The 19,408-nt window shown below is 43.5% G+C and overlaps 1 protein-coding gene across 1 annotated transcript; it reads right to left on the reverse strand.

Moving 5' to 3' along the window:
* Positions 1–801: 801 nt before the first annotated feature.
* On the reverse strand, positions 802–18,104 carry SNIP1 (Smad nuclear interacting protein 1). Its single transcript, XM_010352670.2, has 4 exons — positions 17,772–18,104; positions 16,420–16,522; positions 4,116–4,714; positions 802–2,281 (listed from the first exon to the last, which is right to left on the reverse strand). Exons 1-4 carry the CDS (start codon positions 17,993–17,995, stop codon positions 2,017–2,019), a joined length of 1,191 nt encoding a protein of 396 aa, XP_010350972.1. The 5' UTR covers positions 17,996–18,104; the 3' UTR covers positions 802–2,016.
* Between the last annotated feature and the right edge of the window lie 1,304 nt (positions 18,105–19,408).

The raw sequence follows: 19,408 nt of genomic DNA on the forward strand, positions 1-19,408 counted from the left end.
AGGCTGGTCTTGAACTCCGCCCACCTCAGCCTTCCAAAGTGTTGGGATTATAGGCATTAGCCACCGTGCTGTACCTGGCCCAACTTACATTTCATCTAATGACCTTATTAAGTGTTCACTTTCCTTTCTTTTTTTTTTTTTTGAGACTGAGTCTCACTCTGTCGCCCAGGCTGGAGTGCAGTGGACGGATCTCAGCTCACTGCAAGCTTCGCCTCCCAAGTTTACGCCATTCTCCTGCCTCAGCCTCCCGAGTAGCTGGGACTACAGGCGCCCGCCACCTCGCCCGGCTAGTTTTTTGTATTTTTTAGTAGAGACGGGGTTTCACTGTGTTAGCCAGGATGGTCTCGATCTCCTGACCTCGTGATCCGCCCGTCTCGGCCTCCCAAAGTGCTGGGATTACAGGCTTGAGCCACCGCGCCCGGCCAAGTGTTCACTTTTCAAAGGATCTTTTAACTTCTTCTGAATGAACATTAGTCAGCTGCCCCTCCCACTAGCCAACCTTTAGCCCTGAGCACACATGGGTATGAAAACAATCAAATTTATAGCATCCTAAGTCTCAACCCAAGATGAACAATTAGTAGTAACACTGATTGAGCTGCTTTACCACCTTTCCCCACAACCCACCTCCGTGTCACCGTCTGCTATTCTACTGACTTGGAGGCCAACAATATAACCTTCCCCACAACACTCTAAAACAGCTACCTGTTTTTATCTCAAAAGTACTGACAGAAGGCTCCATTAGCAGCAAACAGACCTATGAACACAAGGTCCTCTAAGCTAGGAAAGCATTACTCTTTGAAATGGGGCTATATTTACAAATTTTATTTTTTTATCCCAAAAATACATATAAATGAACACCTGCTCTACAAATGCAGGGAGGCCTTTGCCTAACATTGTCATATGAAAATCAGTATCAGCTCTTTAACACACAATTTACATATATACATACATAGACACTACATGTAAGCAGTGAATACTTCGCTACTTACACATATTCCTCTGGTGGAAAACTAGGAAACTGGGAAATTCCCCTGCTTTCCAACCTTGGGAAGGGAAATACAGCCTCTCTGAACAATTTTTAAAGGATGAAATGTGTAGAAATAATGTAAACAACACAACCTGCTTTAGACATATACACGTTATTAGAATAAAGTAAGAACCTGCCACATCAGTGACAGTTTATTTCTCAAAGAAAAAAAAAGGAGATAACATTTGAATAAAAATGCAAAACTGAAGTACAGTTAATATGATCAAAACTGTTTTGTACATGCTCCATGGAGAAATCAGGAATTATTTCAGAAAGAACAGATCCATGGCCAATTTCAGTCACTTGTGACGCTGAATCAGCACCCACGAGTAGCAACCAGGATCCTTCTGTACAGTCACGGGCTTGAGCAGGTGCCACAAAGCATCTGTTTAAATTAAACAGTCAATAACGTTTACTGACTGCAGTACATTCCCACCCCCAAAAGACTAAGTGCAAAATCAACTTCTAAGCTCAAGAGCTCAACCAGGTCAAAGCTTTGGTATATACTGGAGGTTGTTTTGGTGATACCCAAAGCCTAGTAAGATTCTCTGCTCAGGGGTTCGCCCCAAAAGAAAAACACCTGGTCTACAAAGCTTAATACCTATATAAATAAAGTTAACTGTACAAAGAGAACAAGCCATGATTTACCCTTAACCAAGGGTTTATAGTTTCCTAGGCAGCAGTTCTGAAAGCACCAACTAAAACCACAACGCTTCTACTAAAACACGGTGTGTTGTAATTGGTGAGACTGTTCTGAAAACAAACGCCTGCAGGCATGTGGCCAAGGTGCCACAGAAAAAGTTTAACAAACATTAGTCAGTGTATTCAAATGGTAACACAATCTGGTCAGCAACAGGGGAAAGACTTAAGGCAGTAAGAGGCATTACAGAGAGCATGATAGTGTCAGACCCACCACCATAGTGCTCTCTGAGTCAATCAAAGCCTTCCAACAAGGAAAACGTGTCTCAATAGTTTGGGTTCTTAGTTTGTTAGCTGTCAGACACTTCTTCCTCCTCCTCCTCATCCTCATCGTCTTTCCTGTCTATTTCCGAAGTGTCCGACGACTCATGGAGCAAGACATATTCTCTGCTACTGAATCCAAATTTGAGTACATCCTTTTCTTTTAGTTCATAGTATCTCTGTGGCTCAATACGTTTGTTGTTTAAGAAGGTTCCATTGCCTGAGCCAAGGTCAATGATGTAGGGCTTCACTCTTCGGCCAACCGTGCCATCAGCACGGGTATATTCCACAAGCCTAGCAGAGAAGAAAGAGAAACCTATGAGCAAATTTCTGCCTCAGATCATCCAGCCTCTCTAAAGCTCTTTGCTAAGACAGCCTAGATGATGTAAATAACCTGACTTGAGCACAGTTCAAGTTAAAATTCTAGGGAATCAAAGAAATCAAGGGGAAAGCATGGCCCTGGGAAGGGAAATTGGAAGTTTAAATATATTTAGTAGAAAAGTTGAGAATAGGTTGCTGGAGGGTGGGGAGAATCCATGGAAGATCAAAAGGTGGAAATGCAGAATCCAATGTCTCTTGCTGTGGTTAAGAAAATACATTTTTTTCTGTTGTTTATAATCAATGTTTCTTTAACCTGTATTTCAATATATTTCAGTTCCTGTCCAAATGGGAAAAAAGAGTGGACTTGGACTTCAGAGTCAAGGGAGCTATATTTGAGCCAGAGTTCTACCATGGCAGGAGTCCCCAGCTCCTGGACCACGGACTGGTACCAGTCCGTGGCCTGTTAGGAACCAGGCCGCACAGCAAGAGGTGAGCAGTGGGCAGACAGGCAAGCAAGCCTAACTTCATCTGTATTTTCAGCTGTTCCCCATCACTCGTATTATTATTGCCTGAGCTCTGCCTCCTGTCAGATCAGCGGTGCCATTAGTCTCATAGGAGCGTGAACCCTATTGTGAACTGTGCACAGGTGGGATCTAGGCTGCGTGCTCCTTAGGAGAATCTAATGCCTGATCTGTCACTGTCCCCCATCACCCCCAGATGAGACCATCGAGTTGCAGGAAAACAAGCTCAGGGCTTCCACTGATTCTAGATTATGGTGAGTTGTATAATTATTACATTATATATTACAATGAAATAATATTAGAAAATAAAGTGCACAATAAATGTAATGCACTTGAATCCTGAAACCATCCCCCTGGTTCCATGGAAAAACTGTCTTCCATGAAACCGGTCCTTGGTGCCAAAAAGGTTGGGGACCACTGTACTATAGTGACCATTTGTTAGGCAAGTCACTTGGTTTTGCTGGGCTTCAGTTTTCTCATCTGTCAAATGGGGATATAAATACTTGTCCATTCAAAGTCAGGAGACCATGTTAAAACAAAACAAAACAACAACAAAAAACAGGCCAGGCGCAGTGGCTCACACCTGTAATCTCAGCAATTTGGAAGGCCGAGGCGGGTAGATCACGAGGTCAGTAATTCAAGACCAGACTGACCAATACAATGAAACCCTGTCTCTACTAAAAATACAAAAATTCGCTAGGTGTGGCAGTGTGCGTCTGTATTCCCAGCTGTTCGGGAGGCTGAGGCAGGCGAATTGCTTGAACGCGGGAGGCAGAGGTTGCAGTGAGCTGAGATCACACCACTGCACTCCAGCCTGGGCACAGAAGGAGACTCCGTCTCACAAAAACAAAAAACCAAAAACCGGTCCTATCCTTCTCACAGGATTGTTGTCAGAATCATCACAGATGTCCCATGCAAGCTATCAAGAACCAATTTCAAAATTAGTTGAGCACAGAGGCACACGCCTGTGGTCCCAGTTACTCGGGAGGCCAAGGTGGGAGACAATCATTTGAGCCCAGGAGGTTGCTGGAGTGAGCTGTGTTTGCTCCACTGCACTCTAGACTGGGTGACAGAGTGAGACCTTGTCACAAAAAAATAAAAAATAGATTAAAAGTATAGTGTTCTTATAAATATGTAAGCAATTATTTAAAGGGAAGTTAGATTAACAATACTCTTTAGATATGAGGGGTTTGGGATTCTTCTGCATAAATATGAACAAAAATCTTAGTAATCCTAACTGAGCAATTGTTTCTGCTCACATTAGTTTCTTCCTCCATGTTACTTACCGATATTGAAAGACCGCATGCTGCTTTGAACAAGACGGGTGATCGATAGGAATGTCTGCAATGCGGCGGTGTCGACCCAGTAGATACGCACTCTGTCGATGTATGTACATGACTGGAAGCACCTCATCATTTTTAAATGGGTAGAGACGCCACCGTTTTTTCGGGATACGTGCTTCTGGGGGCTCGCTATATTTAATGACTACACCCCGGAAAGTGTTGGTGTCCTCAAGAAGTGCCCCAGAAAGTTCAAAGCTTGGTTTTTCTTTAGCAGGCACCTCTTTTTCTTTGTTGTTGCCACCAGGCCGAGGAACCAACTCCTGAGACTCGCTACCACCACCACCAATGTCATTCCTCTGGCGATGCTCCCGTCGCCTGGCATTATAAAACTCCCGCTCTTCTTCCTGAGCCTGCAGGTTCTGAGTGTCTCGATCCCGTCCCTGACCCTGCCCACTCCCAGGTCTCTCGTTAGATGTTCTCCTTTGGTGGGAATGGCCCCGGTGTCTGTTCCGGTCACTTTTCCTAGCTCTCCTGTGTTCCTGTTCTGATGGTTCCCTGTGCTGCCGATCCTCCCGTCCTCTCCGGGGATGATCCTCACGCTCCTGAAATTCAAACAGATTCTGTAATTTTAACACAGTGCACAATCTAAAGGCAGCCCAAATCTTGTTCTTTTTTAATGAGGTACATTCAAAAAGTCTTTTGTAATTTGGACTCTGGCATTTAGAACAACATTTCCCACAGAAATAAGATTACGTCTGGTGGTTATGTTCCCTTGCAAGGCCACAAAGATGGTATCCCATGCTGCTAATTCAACTATAGCCCTAATAGCACAAGCCCAGGTCCAGAGCCCTAAAAACAAGAGACTATTTAGTCTAGAAAGGAGAAAGAAAAATAATTCCCTCCTTTTCAGAACAAAAGTAACTATGGGCAAACTTACAGGGAAGAATATACAGAAAATAGAACTAAGAGTTAAGTAGTCAGGTACAAGATATGTAAAGAAAGAAACTAGCTTTCTCTCATGCCAAAAATGAAAATGTAACAGTTTTTAAATCCTACTTCCACAATTAAAAAAAAATTCAATACCTAGGAATGAACTTAAGAAACATGAAAGACATATGAGAAGAAATCTGTAAAAATTCATTAAAATAGAGGCTTTTTAAAGGTCTGAAGAAATGGAGGAACATACCACGATTTCTTGAAAAAGACAGCATTGAAAATCAGCCTAGGCCGGGCACGGTGGCTCATGCCTATAATCCCAGCACTTCGGGAGGCCGAGACGGGCGGATCACCTGAGGTCAGGAGTTCCAGACCAGCCTGACCAACATGGTGAAACTCCGTCTCTTCTAAAAATACAAAATTAGCCGGGTGTGGTGGCACATGCCTGTAATCCCAGCTACTCAGGAGGCTGAGGCAGGAGAATCGCTTGAACCTGGGAGGCAGAGGTTGCAGTAAGCCGAGATCGCGCCATTGCACTCCAGCCTGGGCAACAAGAGTGAAACTCCTTCTCAAATAAAAGAAAGAAAAGAAGAAAAAAAAAGAAAATCAGCCTGGTAGAAAATGTCTGCAACACAAACCATACAGTAGTCCTAGGGGGATACATTCTAAGTATGGTGGATGGCTGAAACCACCGATAGTACTGAACCTGACTGCCATCAAATGTAACACATTTCTGTTCACATCTTCCATCCATAAATTTAGTGCCTTTTCCATCTTAACTAAGCACTTATGAACTGTGGCTGTAACTTTTACAGTATGAGATACAACAGCAAAACTAGCATGAATTTCTTTTTCCTTCCCCACAATTTCACAATAGAAGATTCATTCTTACTATCGATCTTGGCAACTTCAATATAGGATTTGAAAAGTTTAAGTTGAGAACTTTCATCTTTTCGTTTAGGAAGCACTTTACAGCTTCTCTTTAGCGTTCCTAACTGCCAAAATCACTACTATTGCACTTTGGGGCCACTACTAAATAAAATAAAGGTTACTTGAATCCAAGCACTGCAAACTGCAACAGTTATCTGATACCCAGGATGACAACTAAGTGACGGACAGGCAGGTAGCGCATACAGCACAGATACACCAGACAAAGGAAGGATTCATGTTCCTGGTGGGACAGCACAAGTTTACACCAAATGACTCAGGATAGTGACCAATTTAAACTTTATGAGTTGTTTTTTTCTGGAGTTTTCCATTTAATATTTTCAGATGTAGAAAGTGAAACCACAGATAAGGGGAGACTACTGCATATTAATATATCAATAAGAAACAATTCAATAGAGAAACTGACAAATGGCCAGGTGCCAGTGGCTCACACTTGTAATCCCAGCACTTTGGGAGGCCAAGGCAATGGATCGCTTGAGCCCAGGTATTTGAGACCAGCCTGGGCAACATGGTGAAACCCCGTTTCTACTAAAAATACAAAAATCAGCTGGGCACAGTGGTGCATGCCTGTAGTTCCAGTTCCTCAGAAGGCTACGGTGGGAGGATTGCTTAAGCCTGGGAGGCAGAGGTTGCAGTGAGCTGAGATTCCACCACTGTACTCCAGCCTGGATGACAGAGCAAGACTCTGTCTCAAAAATAAAAAAGGAAAGAAAAATGAACAATTTTCAGAAAAAATAAATGTCCAAGGGCTGAGCACAGTGGGTGACGCCTATAATCCCAGCACTTTGGGAAGCCACGGCAGGAGAATTGCTTAAGCTCAGGAGTTTGAGACCAGCCTGGGCAACACGGCAAAACCCCATTTCTACAAAAAATACAAAAATTAGCCAGGCATGACAGCATGCACCTGTAATCTAAAATTACAGCTATTCTAGAATTTGAGGTGGGAGGATCACTTGAGCCCAGGAGGTCGAGGCTGAAGTGAGCTATGATCATAGCACTACAGTCCAGCCTGGGCTACAGAGACCCTGTCTCAAAAAAAAAAAAAAAAAGAAAAGAAAAGAAATACACGTCCAATAAATGCATGAAGATATGCTTAACCTAATAACCAAAGCATCAAATTCTAAAAGAAATATGAATTTTCTCTCCTTGAATTAGTAAAATTAAAAAGATCAATAATATCTAGAGTCAAAGAAGAAGGTACAAGAAAATGGGTATTTTCAGTCACTGCTGGTACAGGTATAAACTAGCATAGCCTATTTAGGTCAATTTGACAGTATTTAATCAAAATCTCATCAACCACTAATGTCACTTATAGAAATCAATCCTACAGAAATACTAGCAAAAACGTACAAACACATACATATGAATGTGTTTACTGTAATTTCATAATAAAAAAACTGGAAACAACTTAATGTCCTGCAATGGTAGAATGGTTAAATTATTATCTATTCATACAAAGGAATACTTCACAGCCATGAAAAAGAATGAGATAATGACATAGAAAGATATCTAATATATTGTTAAATGGAAGGGGAAAAAAGAGAAGGGGCAAGTTTCACAATAAGACCAGATATATATATAGACTTGGCAGATGAAACACTTGGAGAAATGTTCCCACTATAATTTAACTAGATACTTATTAAATTTTTAATGCATTGTTGGGCTGTCAATAAGCAAGGCAAAATCTCCAATGAGAAAAAAATCTCCAAAGTGGGGTAAGAAAAAAAAAAGATTTGAGTTCTAAGCATGGGCTCAAATACTAAAGAATACTAGACACACACAAGGAAATGGAAACAAGCCACTGAGAATGAGAGGCAGCAGAAACAAGTCTTATAGGGTGGGCATGGTGGCTCACGCCTGTAATCCCAGCACTTCGGGAGAGCAAGGGGGGCGGATCACTTGAGGTCGGTCAGTTCGAGACCAGCCTGGCCAACATTGTGAAACTCCATCTCTACTAAAAATGCAAAAATTAGCCAGGTGTGGTAGCGCATGCCTGTAATCCCAGCTACTTGGGAGGGTGAGGCAGGAGAATCGCTTGAACTCGGAGGGCAGAGGTTGCAGTGAGCCCAGACTGTGCCATGGACTCCAGCCTGGATGACAGAGTGAGACTCCATCTCAAAAAAAAAAAAGAAACAAGTCTTATAGATGTAGCTCCCCAAGGACTTCATTCATGTACAAAATTTTATTATTATTATTTTTTATTTTAGAAAGAAAAAATGAGACATTCTTTGCGGAGAGTCGCCGGGGTTTCCTCGTTCAACAGTGCTTGGACGGAACCGGGCTCTTGTCCCCCACCCCGGCTGGCCGCCCATAGCTAGCCCTCTGTCACCTCCTCACTGGGCCCTCTGACGGTCCCAAGGCCCCTGTCGCCAGTCTAGCGCCATGCAGTTACTGCCGCGCAGCCACTGCCACCACGACCGCATCCCCCTCACAGGTGAGCCAGAACTACCACCATCAACCGCCAGATCAACCTGGAGTTCTATGCCTCCTACATCTATCTGTCATGTCTTACTACTTTGACCACAATGATGTGGCTTTGAAGAATTTTGCCAAGTACTTTCTTCACCAGTCTCATGAGGAGACGGAACATGCCGAGAAATTGATGAAGCTGCAGAGCCAAAGAGATGGCCAAATCTTCCTTCGGGATATCAAGAAACCAGACCATGATGACTCGGAGAGTGGGCTGAATGCAATGGGGTGTGCATTACATTTGGAAAAACATGGGAATCAGTCACTACTGGAACTGTACAAACTGGCCACCAACAAAATGACCCCCATTTGTGTGACTTCACTGAGACACATTACCTGAATGAGCAGGTAAAATCCATCAAAGAATTGGGTGACCACGTGACCAACTTGCGCAAGATGGGGGCACCCAAATCTGGCTTGGCAGAATATCTCTTTGACAAGTACACCCCGGGAGACAGTGATAATGAAAGCTAAGCCTTAGGCTAATTTCCCCATAGCCATGGGGTGACTTCCTGGTCACCAAGGCAGTGCATGCATATTGGGGCCTCCTTTGCCTTTTCTATAAGTTGTACCAAAACACCCACTTAAGTTATTTGATTTGTACCATTCCTTCAAATAAAGAAATTTGGTATCTCCCACCAAAAAAATAAAAAAACTTCTTGCTATGGACTAGGTAACATACAAAAATGTTTGCAGATAATTAAGGTTAAAAATTTTAAAAGAGAGAGCAGTAAGAGACTTTCAAAATGATTAGGCAGAAAATGAGAATGATACAAAAATTAGCATGGCCCCTAATTAAAAAAATACATAATAATAATAAAAAGGATTAGGCAGGCAGGTCACAGTGCCTCACACCTATAATCCCAGCACTTTGGAAGGCCGAGGCGGGTGGATCACTTGAGTCCAGGAGTTCAAGACCAGCCTGGGCAACATAGTGAGACCCCCCACCCCCCGCCATCTCTAAAAATAATAATAAAAATAAAATTAAAAAGTAAAAATTTTTCTTGGTGACTTCACAACCATTAGGATGGCTACCATAAAAAAACTGAAAATAACAAGTATTGGCAAAGATGTGGAAAAACTGAAACCCTTGTACACTGCTGGTGGGAATGTAAAATGGTACAGTTAGTGTGGAAAACGGTACAGTGGTTCCACAAAAAATTAAAAAACAGAATTGCCATATGATCCAGCAATCCCACTTCTGTTTACATATCCCAAATGAAAGCAGGGTCTCAAATAGATACTTGAGCACCCATGTTCATTGCAGCATTATGCACAATACCCTAAAAGTGGAAGCACTGGGACTAAGACCTCCTCGCCTGCTCCCTGCCATACACAAGGCTCAAGTGAGGGCCTGCTTGCTCAGAGTGGGACTCAGTTTTTCTAGACTTCCTAGCCTAGCAAAGACATGCATCAAAAGAGAGCCTCAGACAACCACCCTTCCTACTCCAAAACATTTACAAGCTTGCCACCGCTATCTGCCTTGAGTTCACCAGGACTAATCTTATCATGTCCTTTATCCCTGATTAAGAGTCATTGTAAGAAGTCAAAAGGGCCGGGTGTGGTGGCTTATGTCTGTAATTCTAGCACTTTGGGAGGCTGAGGTGGGTGGATCGCTTGAGGTCAGGGGTTCAAGACCAGCTTGGCCAACATGGTGAAATCCCGTCTCTACTAAAAATACAAAAATGAGCTGGATGTGGTGGCACGTGCCTGTAGCCCCAGCTACTTGGGAGGCTGGAGCAGAAGAATCACTTGAACCCCAGAGGAGGGGAGGGGAGGGGAGGGGAGAGGGGAGAGGGGGAGGGGGAGGGGGAGGGGGAGGAAGGAGAAGAGAAGAGGTTGTTTTTAAAAATTCAGTTCCCAATTCCTCTCCTCTGTCTTCCCTTGAACCCCTCCAATCAGGTCTCACCCTTATTATTCCAGTAAAATGGCTGGTCAAGATCACCAATGACCTCCACGTTGCTAAATCCAGTGGCCAATTCTCAGTCTTCATTTCACTTAACTATCAGCAGCATCTAACAGAGTTAATCACTGTATCCTCAACACATTTCCTTCTAATGGCTTCAAGTTACCAGATTCTCTTGCTTCTCTTTCTTTCCAGTCTCCTTTGCTGATGTCACTGCAATTTCTTCACACTGGATCACCCCTGGATTCAGTCCTTTGTTGGTTGTTCTTCTATCTAGTCATTTCCTTATTAATTTCATCTAATCCTAATACTTTACATACATCTATATGCAGATGCCTCTCAAATGTTTATCTCCCCCCTCATTTAGAAAGAGGGTCACTGCAGATGTAATAAATTAAGGTCATACTGGAGTAATGTAGGTCATTAATCCCATGTGACTGGTGACCTTGGAAGAAAAGAGACAGAGAGATTCATGGGAAAAGGCCATGTGATAATGGATAGAGTCTATATCATAGTGATTACCTCTGGCCAGTGAGGTGGAGGTTTTTTGGTTGAGGAGGTGGTGCAATTTTGGGGATGAAAGAAGTAAACCATACTCTCATTTCAAATTTTACATACCTCTGTATTATTACAATAAGCATGTAATGAATACATTTGTTTCGAAAATGGTGATTCAGTTGGACACGGTGGTTCACATCTGTAATCCCAGCACTTTGGGAGGCCCAGGCGGGCGGATCACTTGAGGTCAGGAGCTTGAGACCAGCCTGACCAACATGGTGAAACCCCGTCTCTACTAAAAACACAAAAATTAGCCAGGCATGGTAGCACGTGCCTGTAATCCTAGCTACTGGGGAGGTTGAGGCACGAGAATCACTCAAACCCAGGAGGCAGAGGTTGCAGTGAGCCGAGAGCACACTACTGTACTCCAGCCTGGGCAACAGAGTGACACTTCACCAAAAAAAAAAAAAAAAAAAAACCAAACCAACCCACAAAAATGGTGGTTCAGAAGTCGAGAAAAGAATAATCATTCAGTATCCTCAGGAGATTGGTTCCAGGATCCCCAGTGGATAAAAAAGATATCAAAAAAACAAAACAAAACCGAAAAAGATATCTCAGGATGCTGAAGTTCCTTATATAAAAATCGGTGAATATCCTCCTGTGTGTGTGTATATATGTATTTTTTTTTCTGAGACGGAGTCTTGCTCCGTTGCCCAGGCTGGAGTGCAGTGGCGCCATCTTGGCTCACTGCAAGCTCCGCCTGCTGGGTTCATGCCATTATGCTGCCTCAGCCTTCTGAGTAGCTGGGACCACAAGCACCCGCCATCACACCCGGCTAATTTTTTGTATTTTCAGTAGAGATGGGGTTTCACCGTGTTAGCCAGGATGGTCTCGATCTCCTGACCTTGTGATCTGCCCGCCTCGGCCTCCCAAAGTGCTGGGATTACAGGCGTGAGCCACCGCGCCCGGCCATCCTCCTGTATGCTTTTAATCATTGCTAGGTTATTTATAATACCTAATACAATGTAAATGCTATATAAATAGTTGCTATACTGTTTTTTATTTGTCTTTCAAAATTTGTTTTTAAAACAGAGTCTTGCTCTGTCACCCAGGCTGGAGTGCAGTGGTGCAATCTTGGCTCATTGTCATCTCCGCCTCCCAGGTTCAAGCAATTCTCCTGCCTCAGCCTCCCAAGTAGCTGGGACTACAGGCGCCCACCACCACACCTGGCTAATTTTTGCATTTTTAGTAGAGATGAGGTTTCACCATGTTGGCCAGGCTGGTCTCCTGACCTCAGGTGATCCACCTGCCTCGGCCTCCCAAAGTGCTGGGATTACAGGCGTGAGCCACTGTGACTGGCCCAGACTCTAATCCCAGTTACTTGTGAGGCCGAGGCAGGTGAATCCTCGAACCCAGGAAGCAGACGCTGCAGTGAGCAGAGATTGCGCCACTCAAGCCTGGGCAACAGAACAAGACTCCATCTCAAAAAAAAAAAAAAAAAAAAGATGGCTGCATTATCATTCCTCAAAATTGAGAATAAGGCAAGAGTGTCTGCTCTCATTACTCTTTTATTTTATCTCTCTTTGCCTGCCCCCCTCCCTGTGTGATTTGCTCCTCCTTGCTTCCTGCCATGGTTGTGAGGCCTCACCAGCCATGTGGAACTCTAAGTCCATTAAACCTTTCTTTTGTAAATTGCCCAGTCTTGGGTATGTCTTTATCAACAGCATGAAAACGGACTAATGCAAACAACAAAAGGAAATAAAATGCATACAGATTGTAAAGGAAGAAATAAAACTGTCCCTATTTGTAGATATGATTGTTTATGTAGAAAATCCCAAGTAATCTAAAACAAAAAAAAAAACTAGAATAAATTAGTTCAGCAAGGATATAGGATTAAGATAAACACACAAAAATGAATTATATTTCTATATAGTAGCAATGAACATGTGGACACCCATTTAAAATACCCTTTATAATCATTCCACAAAGAAATATGTATAGGATTTATATGCTGAAAACTACGACTGATAAAAGATATCAAAGATGATCTATATAAAAGGGGAGACACACAATGTTCATGGATTAGAAGATTTAACATAGTAAAAAGTCAATGATTGCCCCCAAACACCAGTTTAACACAAATCCTATCAAAATTCTAGCAAGGTTTTTCTTTTGGATCTCACTCTGTCGCCCAGGCTGGAGTGCGGTGGTATGATCACTGTTCACTGCAGCCTCAACCTCCTAGGCTCAAGTAATCCTCCCACCTCAGCCTCCTGAGTAGCTGGGACTAGAGGCATGCCACCACACCCAGCTAATTTTTATATTTTTTGTAAAGATGGGTTTCACCATGTTGCCTAGGCTGGTCTGGAGCTCCTGAGCTCAAGTCATCTGCCCACCTCAGCCTCCCAAAGTATTGGGATTACAGGCATGAGCCACTGTGACCTGCCCAGACCTTTTTTTTTTTTTTTTTTTTTTGAGACTGAGTCTCACTCTGTCGCCCAGGCTGGAGTGCAGTGGCCGGATCTCAGCTCACTGCAAGCTCCGCCTCCCGGGTTTACGCCATTCTCCTGCCTCAGCCTCCCAAGTAGCTGGGATTACAGGCGCCCGCCACCTCGCCCGGCTAGTTTTTTGTATTTTTTAGTAGAGACGGGGTTTCACCATGTTAGCCAGGATAGTCTCGATCTCCTGACCTCGTGATCCGCCCGTCTCGGCCTCCCAAAGTGCTGGGATTACAGGCTTGAGCCACCGCGCCCGGCCAACCTGCCCAGACTTTTTAAAAATAGAGATAAGATTGTTCTAAAACTTTTATGGATAACAAAAGAAGTTGAATAGCTAAAGCAATTTTTACAAAGAAGAATAAAACGGGGGAAATCAGTCCATACAATTTCAAGACATTATATTTCAAGATTGTGTGGTATTGGAAGAATGACAGACACTGACAAATGGAAGAGAACAGACATCTCAGAAATAGACCTACACAAATATGCCCAACTGATTTTTGACAAAAGAGCAAAAGTAATTCAGTGGAGGAAAGATAGTCTTTTCAACAAATGGTGTTGATGTTTGTGGACATTCATAGGCAAAACAAAAACAAAAACAAAACCCTAAAAAGGAACTGAAAACAGATCGTGGACTTTTAAGAAAAAAAATTTAGAAGAAAATTTCGGAGATCTAGAGCTAGGCAAAAAGTTCTTAGCCATGACATCAAAAGCACAATCCATAAAAGGAAAAACACATAAGCTGGACTTCTTTGAAATTAAAAAAAACTTTTGTTCTAAGATAAACCCTGTTAAGAAAGTGAAGACAAGCTACAGACTGGGAAAAAAATACTTGTAAACCACATACCCCAAAAAGGACTAGTATCTACAATATAAAAAGAATTCTTAAAAACTAAACAGTAAAAAAGCAAATAATACTATTAGAAAACAGGCAAAAGACAGCTGGGCAGTGGCTTATACTGGGATTACAGCAAAGTGCTGTAATCCAGCACTTTGGGAGGCTGAGGTGAGTGGATTACCTGAGGTCAGGAGTTCAAGACCAGCCTGGTCAACATGACGAAACCACATCTCTACTAAAAATACAAAAATTAGCCAGGCATGGTGGCAGGAGCCTGTAATACCAGCTACCTGGGAGGCTGAGGCAGGAGAATCCCTTGAACCTGGGAGGCTGAGGCTGAAATGAGCTGAGATCACGCCACTGCACTCCAGCCTGGGCAGCAAGAGTGAAACTCCATCTCAAAAAAACAAAAAAAAAAAGAAAAAAAGGAAAACAGGCAAAAAACATGAGACATTGCACCTGAGAAGATACATACAGATGGCAAATAAGCACATGAAAAGACGTCCAAGGCCGGGTGTGGTGGCTCACACTTGTAATCCCAGCACTTCGGGAGGCTGAGGCGGGCAGATCACGAGGTTAGAAGTTTGAGACCAGCCTGGCCAACATAGTGAAACCCCATCTGTACTAAAAATACAAAAAATTAGCTGGATGTGGTGGTGGGTACCTGTAATCCCAGCTACTCGGGAGGCTGAGGCAGGAGAATCACTTGAACCCGGGAAGGGGAGATTTCAGTGAGCCAAGATCACGCCATTGTACTCCAGTCCAGGTCACACACACACACACACACACACACAAAGCCAGCCTTGGTGACAGAGTGAGACTCCGTCTCAAAAGAAAAAAAAAAAAAAAAGGAAAACGCAAATCAAAATCACAATGAAATACTACTACACACCTATCAGAATGGCTAAAATAAAGTGATAACTTGAAATGCTGATAAAGATACAGGGAAACTGGATCATTCATACATTGCTGGTGGGAATATAAAATGGTACAGCCACTGTTACGGACTAAACTGTACTCTCCAAAATCAGCATGTTAAAGTACCAAACCCAAGTACCTCAGAATGTATTAGTAACCGTTTTTGGAGATAAGGTCTTTAAAGAGCTGATTAAGTTAAAAAATGAGGGTAGGGCCCTAATCCAATATGGCTGAGAAAAGACACCAGGACAGAAAAAAGATTATTTAAGGGTACAGCAGAGAGGTAGCCATCTGCAAGCCAAGAAAAGAGGATTTTTTTCAGGAGAATCCAAACTTGCTAACACCCAAATTTTTGACTTTTAGCCCCAGAACTACAGGAAAATGAATTTCTGCTGTTTAAGCCACCTACTCTATGGTATTTCATTATGGTGGCCCTAGGAAACTAATATAGCCACTCTGGAAAACAGTCTGGCAATCTCTTAAAAGAATTAAACCTGCAACTACCGTACAATCCAGTAATTGCACTCCTGAGCATCTATCCCAGAGAAATGAACTCTTATGTTCACATAAAAACCTGTACACAAATGTGTATATAGCAGCTTTACGTGTAATAGCCAAAAAATGGAAACAACCCAGATGTTCTCTAATGAGTAAGTGGCTAAATCCATACCATATGGATACCACTCAGCAATGAAATGGAACTACTGAGAGATGCAACCTGAATAAATCTCCAAAAGATTCTGCTGAGTAAGAAAAGACAATCCTAAAGGTTACATACTGTATGATTCCATTTACACAACATTCTTGAAATGACAGAATTATAGAAACGAAGAACAGATTAGAAGTTGACAGAAGTTAAGGAAGGATAAAAGTGGGAAGTGGGAAATAAGTGTGTGTGGCTACAAAAGGACAACACGAGGTATTCCTTGTGGTGAAGGAAATGTTATCTTGACTATATCGATGTCAATATTCTGATGATGATATCGTACCACAGTTCTGTTATGAATAGATGCTACCACTGGGAGAAACCAGGAAGAGTATATCTCCCTGAATTATTTCTGACAACCGTATGTGAACCAATAATAATCTCAAAATAAAAAGTTTAATTTAAGCAAACAAGCAGAAAAAAGAAATACACCCAGTTTTCAGAAAAGCCCACTGGAGGTACAGGTAGAGATGTAGGCGAGTGTGCGTGCACACATGCGCACACACACAACACACACACAGCCCTCTTTAGCTGTGATAGGAAAAGGCTCTCAATTTGGACCCAACATCAAAACACCCCAATCCACTTACCTGCTTCACTTTGACTGTTGAGTAGTGAGGACTTCGGTTTCTCTTACTCCGAGGAGACTTGCTTCTTCTCCCTGAGGACTTGTTTTTCTTTTTGGGTGGGGACCTATACAGAGCATGGTACACAGGATTTTATTGCAATTTCCCTTCCCCCATAAAAATTAGCTTCCAGTATCAGGCTTACCTACTAACACAAACACTGCTTTTGTGAAGGTATCTGCCAGTCACATTAAAGGAGTCACGAGGTTCACTTTCCTAGCTGTAACATCTCCCTTGCATTCCATACTCACATAGACAACTGTCTACTGAACCTTCTCACTTAGGTAACAAAACTCTTAATTTCCAACCCTTCAAAAACCTTTCCTCTCCTACTCCTTGCCATCTTGCTAATTGGCATCACCATCCGGAAGTCACCCTTGATTCTTTATCCCTCACTACCAACACCCCTACCATCAGGAACAGTCCATCCTGTGGTTCTACTTCCTCCCTATGCCATCTCATTCCTACCACCCACCTTCTTGACCACTATACTCCACCGACACTGGCTTTTTCCCATTTCAATCATAATTCATTCTACTTCAAGTTCTTTGCAGATGTTGTTTCCTCTGCCTGGATCTTTAAGAGGTTGAATCATTCCTATCACTCAGGTCTGGGCTCAAATGACACCTCTTTAGAGAGGCCTCCTCCCTCTTCTCTCCAATCTCTCACTATCACATTACTGTTATAACCTATCAATAATACTTGTTATTGAAACTATTTTTTTTTTTTTTATCTGTCTCAGGGTTAGAGCACGGCCAATTTGGCACTGGTGAAGATCATCTAACTGAATCATCCTTGCAGCCCCAATACCTAGGGCAGTCTTTCACACTTAAAATAGGCACTCAGTAAAACTATGGTGAATGAATGCATAAATAAATGAGTCTAGCAAGAAGTAACTTTTTTTTTTTTCCCAGTTTCTGTTAGGTAGCTCGCCTAGACCTCGATGTGAAAATCTTTCTGGCAGGTAACTGGAAAGACAAGGCCCACACTCCATTTGTGGGCGGGATGGGGAAAACCTCATTCCAATTTAACAGATTATCAGTGCTATCTGTTGGGCTACACTCTTCGAAGTGCTGGGGACACAAGAATGAAGGAGTGGGATCCTGCCGGTTTGTCATTAGGCGTTGAACACCGAGCTATAAGGCAAGTGACAGAGCAAGCATAACACAAGCACGACTGGATCACTCTCAACAGTCCCTCAGGATTAAGTCCGGGCTGCTGCGCCCAGCATTCAAAACCTGTTTCGGATGCTAGCCCTGCCCGCCTTTCTGAATGAGCCCAACCCAGCGTCCATCCTGGGCTGCTGCCCCACTTACCGGCTAACTCCTCGGGCTCGGTTCCCGCGGTGGCCCGGGCGGCCCGGCTCGCTGGCCGGCGGAGACGGGCTACCGCCAGAGTGGTCTGGACGGCGGTGGGCGGGAGGTGCGACTTCTGGGCTGAGACGCTCCTGCTTCACCACCACCCCCGCCGGCAGCACCATGTTCCCGTCCCGGTGTCTTCGCCGGCTCCCTCGCTCCCGTTCGCTCTTCACCGCCTTCATTCTGTGATTTTGGCTGAGCGAAAGAAAACAGATCCGTTGGGTTCCTCTAGCTGAAGGAAATGACGAGTTTGACTCCTGGACTTCCGCTTCCGGGGTGCCCAACCTCCCAGAAATCCTTGCGGCAGAGAGTAAACACGTGACTACTCCCTAGTGGGCGTGGCCACAGCGACCGGCTTGGGTGGCGGGAGTTTCAAGTTTCAAAAACAAACTTCTGGCTGGGCGTGGTGACTCTCGCCTGTAGTCCCAGAACTTTGGGAGGCCGAGGCTGGCGGATCACCTGAGGTCAAGAGTTCGAGAACAGCCTGGCCAACATGGCAAAACCTCGTCTCTACTAAAAATACAAAAATTAGCCGAGTGTGGTGGCGCGCGCCTGTAATCCCAGCTACTCGGAAGAATGAGGCAAGATAATCGCTTGAACCCGGAAGGCGCAGGTTGCAGTGAGCGGGGATTGCACCACTGCACTCCAGCCTGGGCGACAGAGCGAGATGTCTCAAAAACAAATAAACAACAACAACAAAAAACTGGGAAAAAGCAAACCTCTCAAGACTGTTTGTTGCCACATTATTAGTAATTACAAAACGTGGAAACAATGTAAATACCCAGCAGTAGGGAAGTTAGCCAAATTAATGGGTGTTATGTGGCCATTAGTAAACCATTTACAAACTTTAAAAACCCTGACTTGTTAACGACAAAGCAGGATACAAAATTGTGCGCAAACTATAATTACATTTACATTTGGAAATAGAAGGAAGGAAGAAATGGAAATGCAATCAGAGATGATAACCCATGGGCAAATCATTAGCTTTTCCTCTTCTGTTTCCTGAACTTTCTGCAATGCTGTTGGGGCTCAGAAATCGAAACCCCAAAATATGGCGCACTGACATGCTGAACTGAAGAAGCCTCAATGTTCCTTCCCGGTGCCCACCGTCTCCCCCAAAGCGCAGGTCTTTATCTGCCTAAAATACAGACTACCAAAAGGAAAAATTGTTTCTTTCTTCTCCTCCCAAGAATGTAATCACACCTGACCCGAGACCCTTATACTGTCAAAAGTAGCTGTTTACAGCCGAGCACGGAGGCTGCAGCCTGTAATTACGGCGCTTTGGGAGGCCAAGGCAGGAAAATCGCTTGAAGCCAGGAGTTCCAGACCAACTTGCCCAACATAGCAAGACTCTGTCTCTACAAAAATTAAATTTGGCAGGGGATGGTGGCTCGTGCCTGTGGTCCCAGCAGAGACAGGAGGATCGCTTGAGCCCAGGAGTTGAAGGCTGCAGTGAGCCGTGATGGCACCACTGCACTCCAGCCAGGGCTACAGGTTTTTTGTCTTCAAAAAAACCAAACCAAAACAAAAAAACAACAAAAAACTATTTACAAATGTATCTCTGTTCCCTTATTAATTCATTCTGCCTAGTAATC

Source organism: Rhinopithecus roxellana, chromosome 12 (assembly GCF_007565055.1).
Source record: "Rhinopithecus roxellana isolate Shanxi Qingling chromosome 12, ASM756505v1, whole genome shotgun sequence".
Taxonomy (NCBI): domain Eukaryota; kingdom Metazoa; phylum Chordata; class Mammalia; order Primates; family Cercopithecidae; genus Rhinopithecus; species Rhinopithecus roxellana.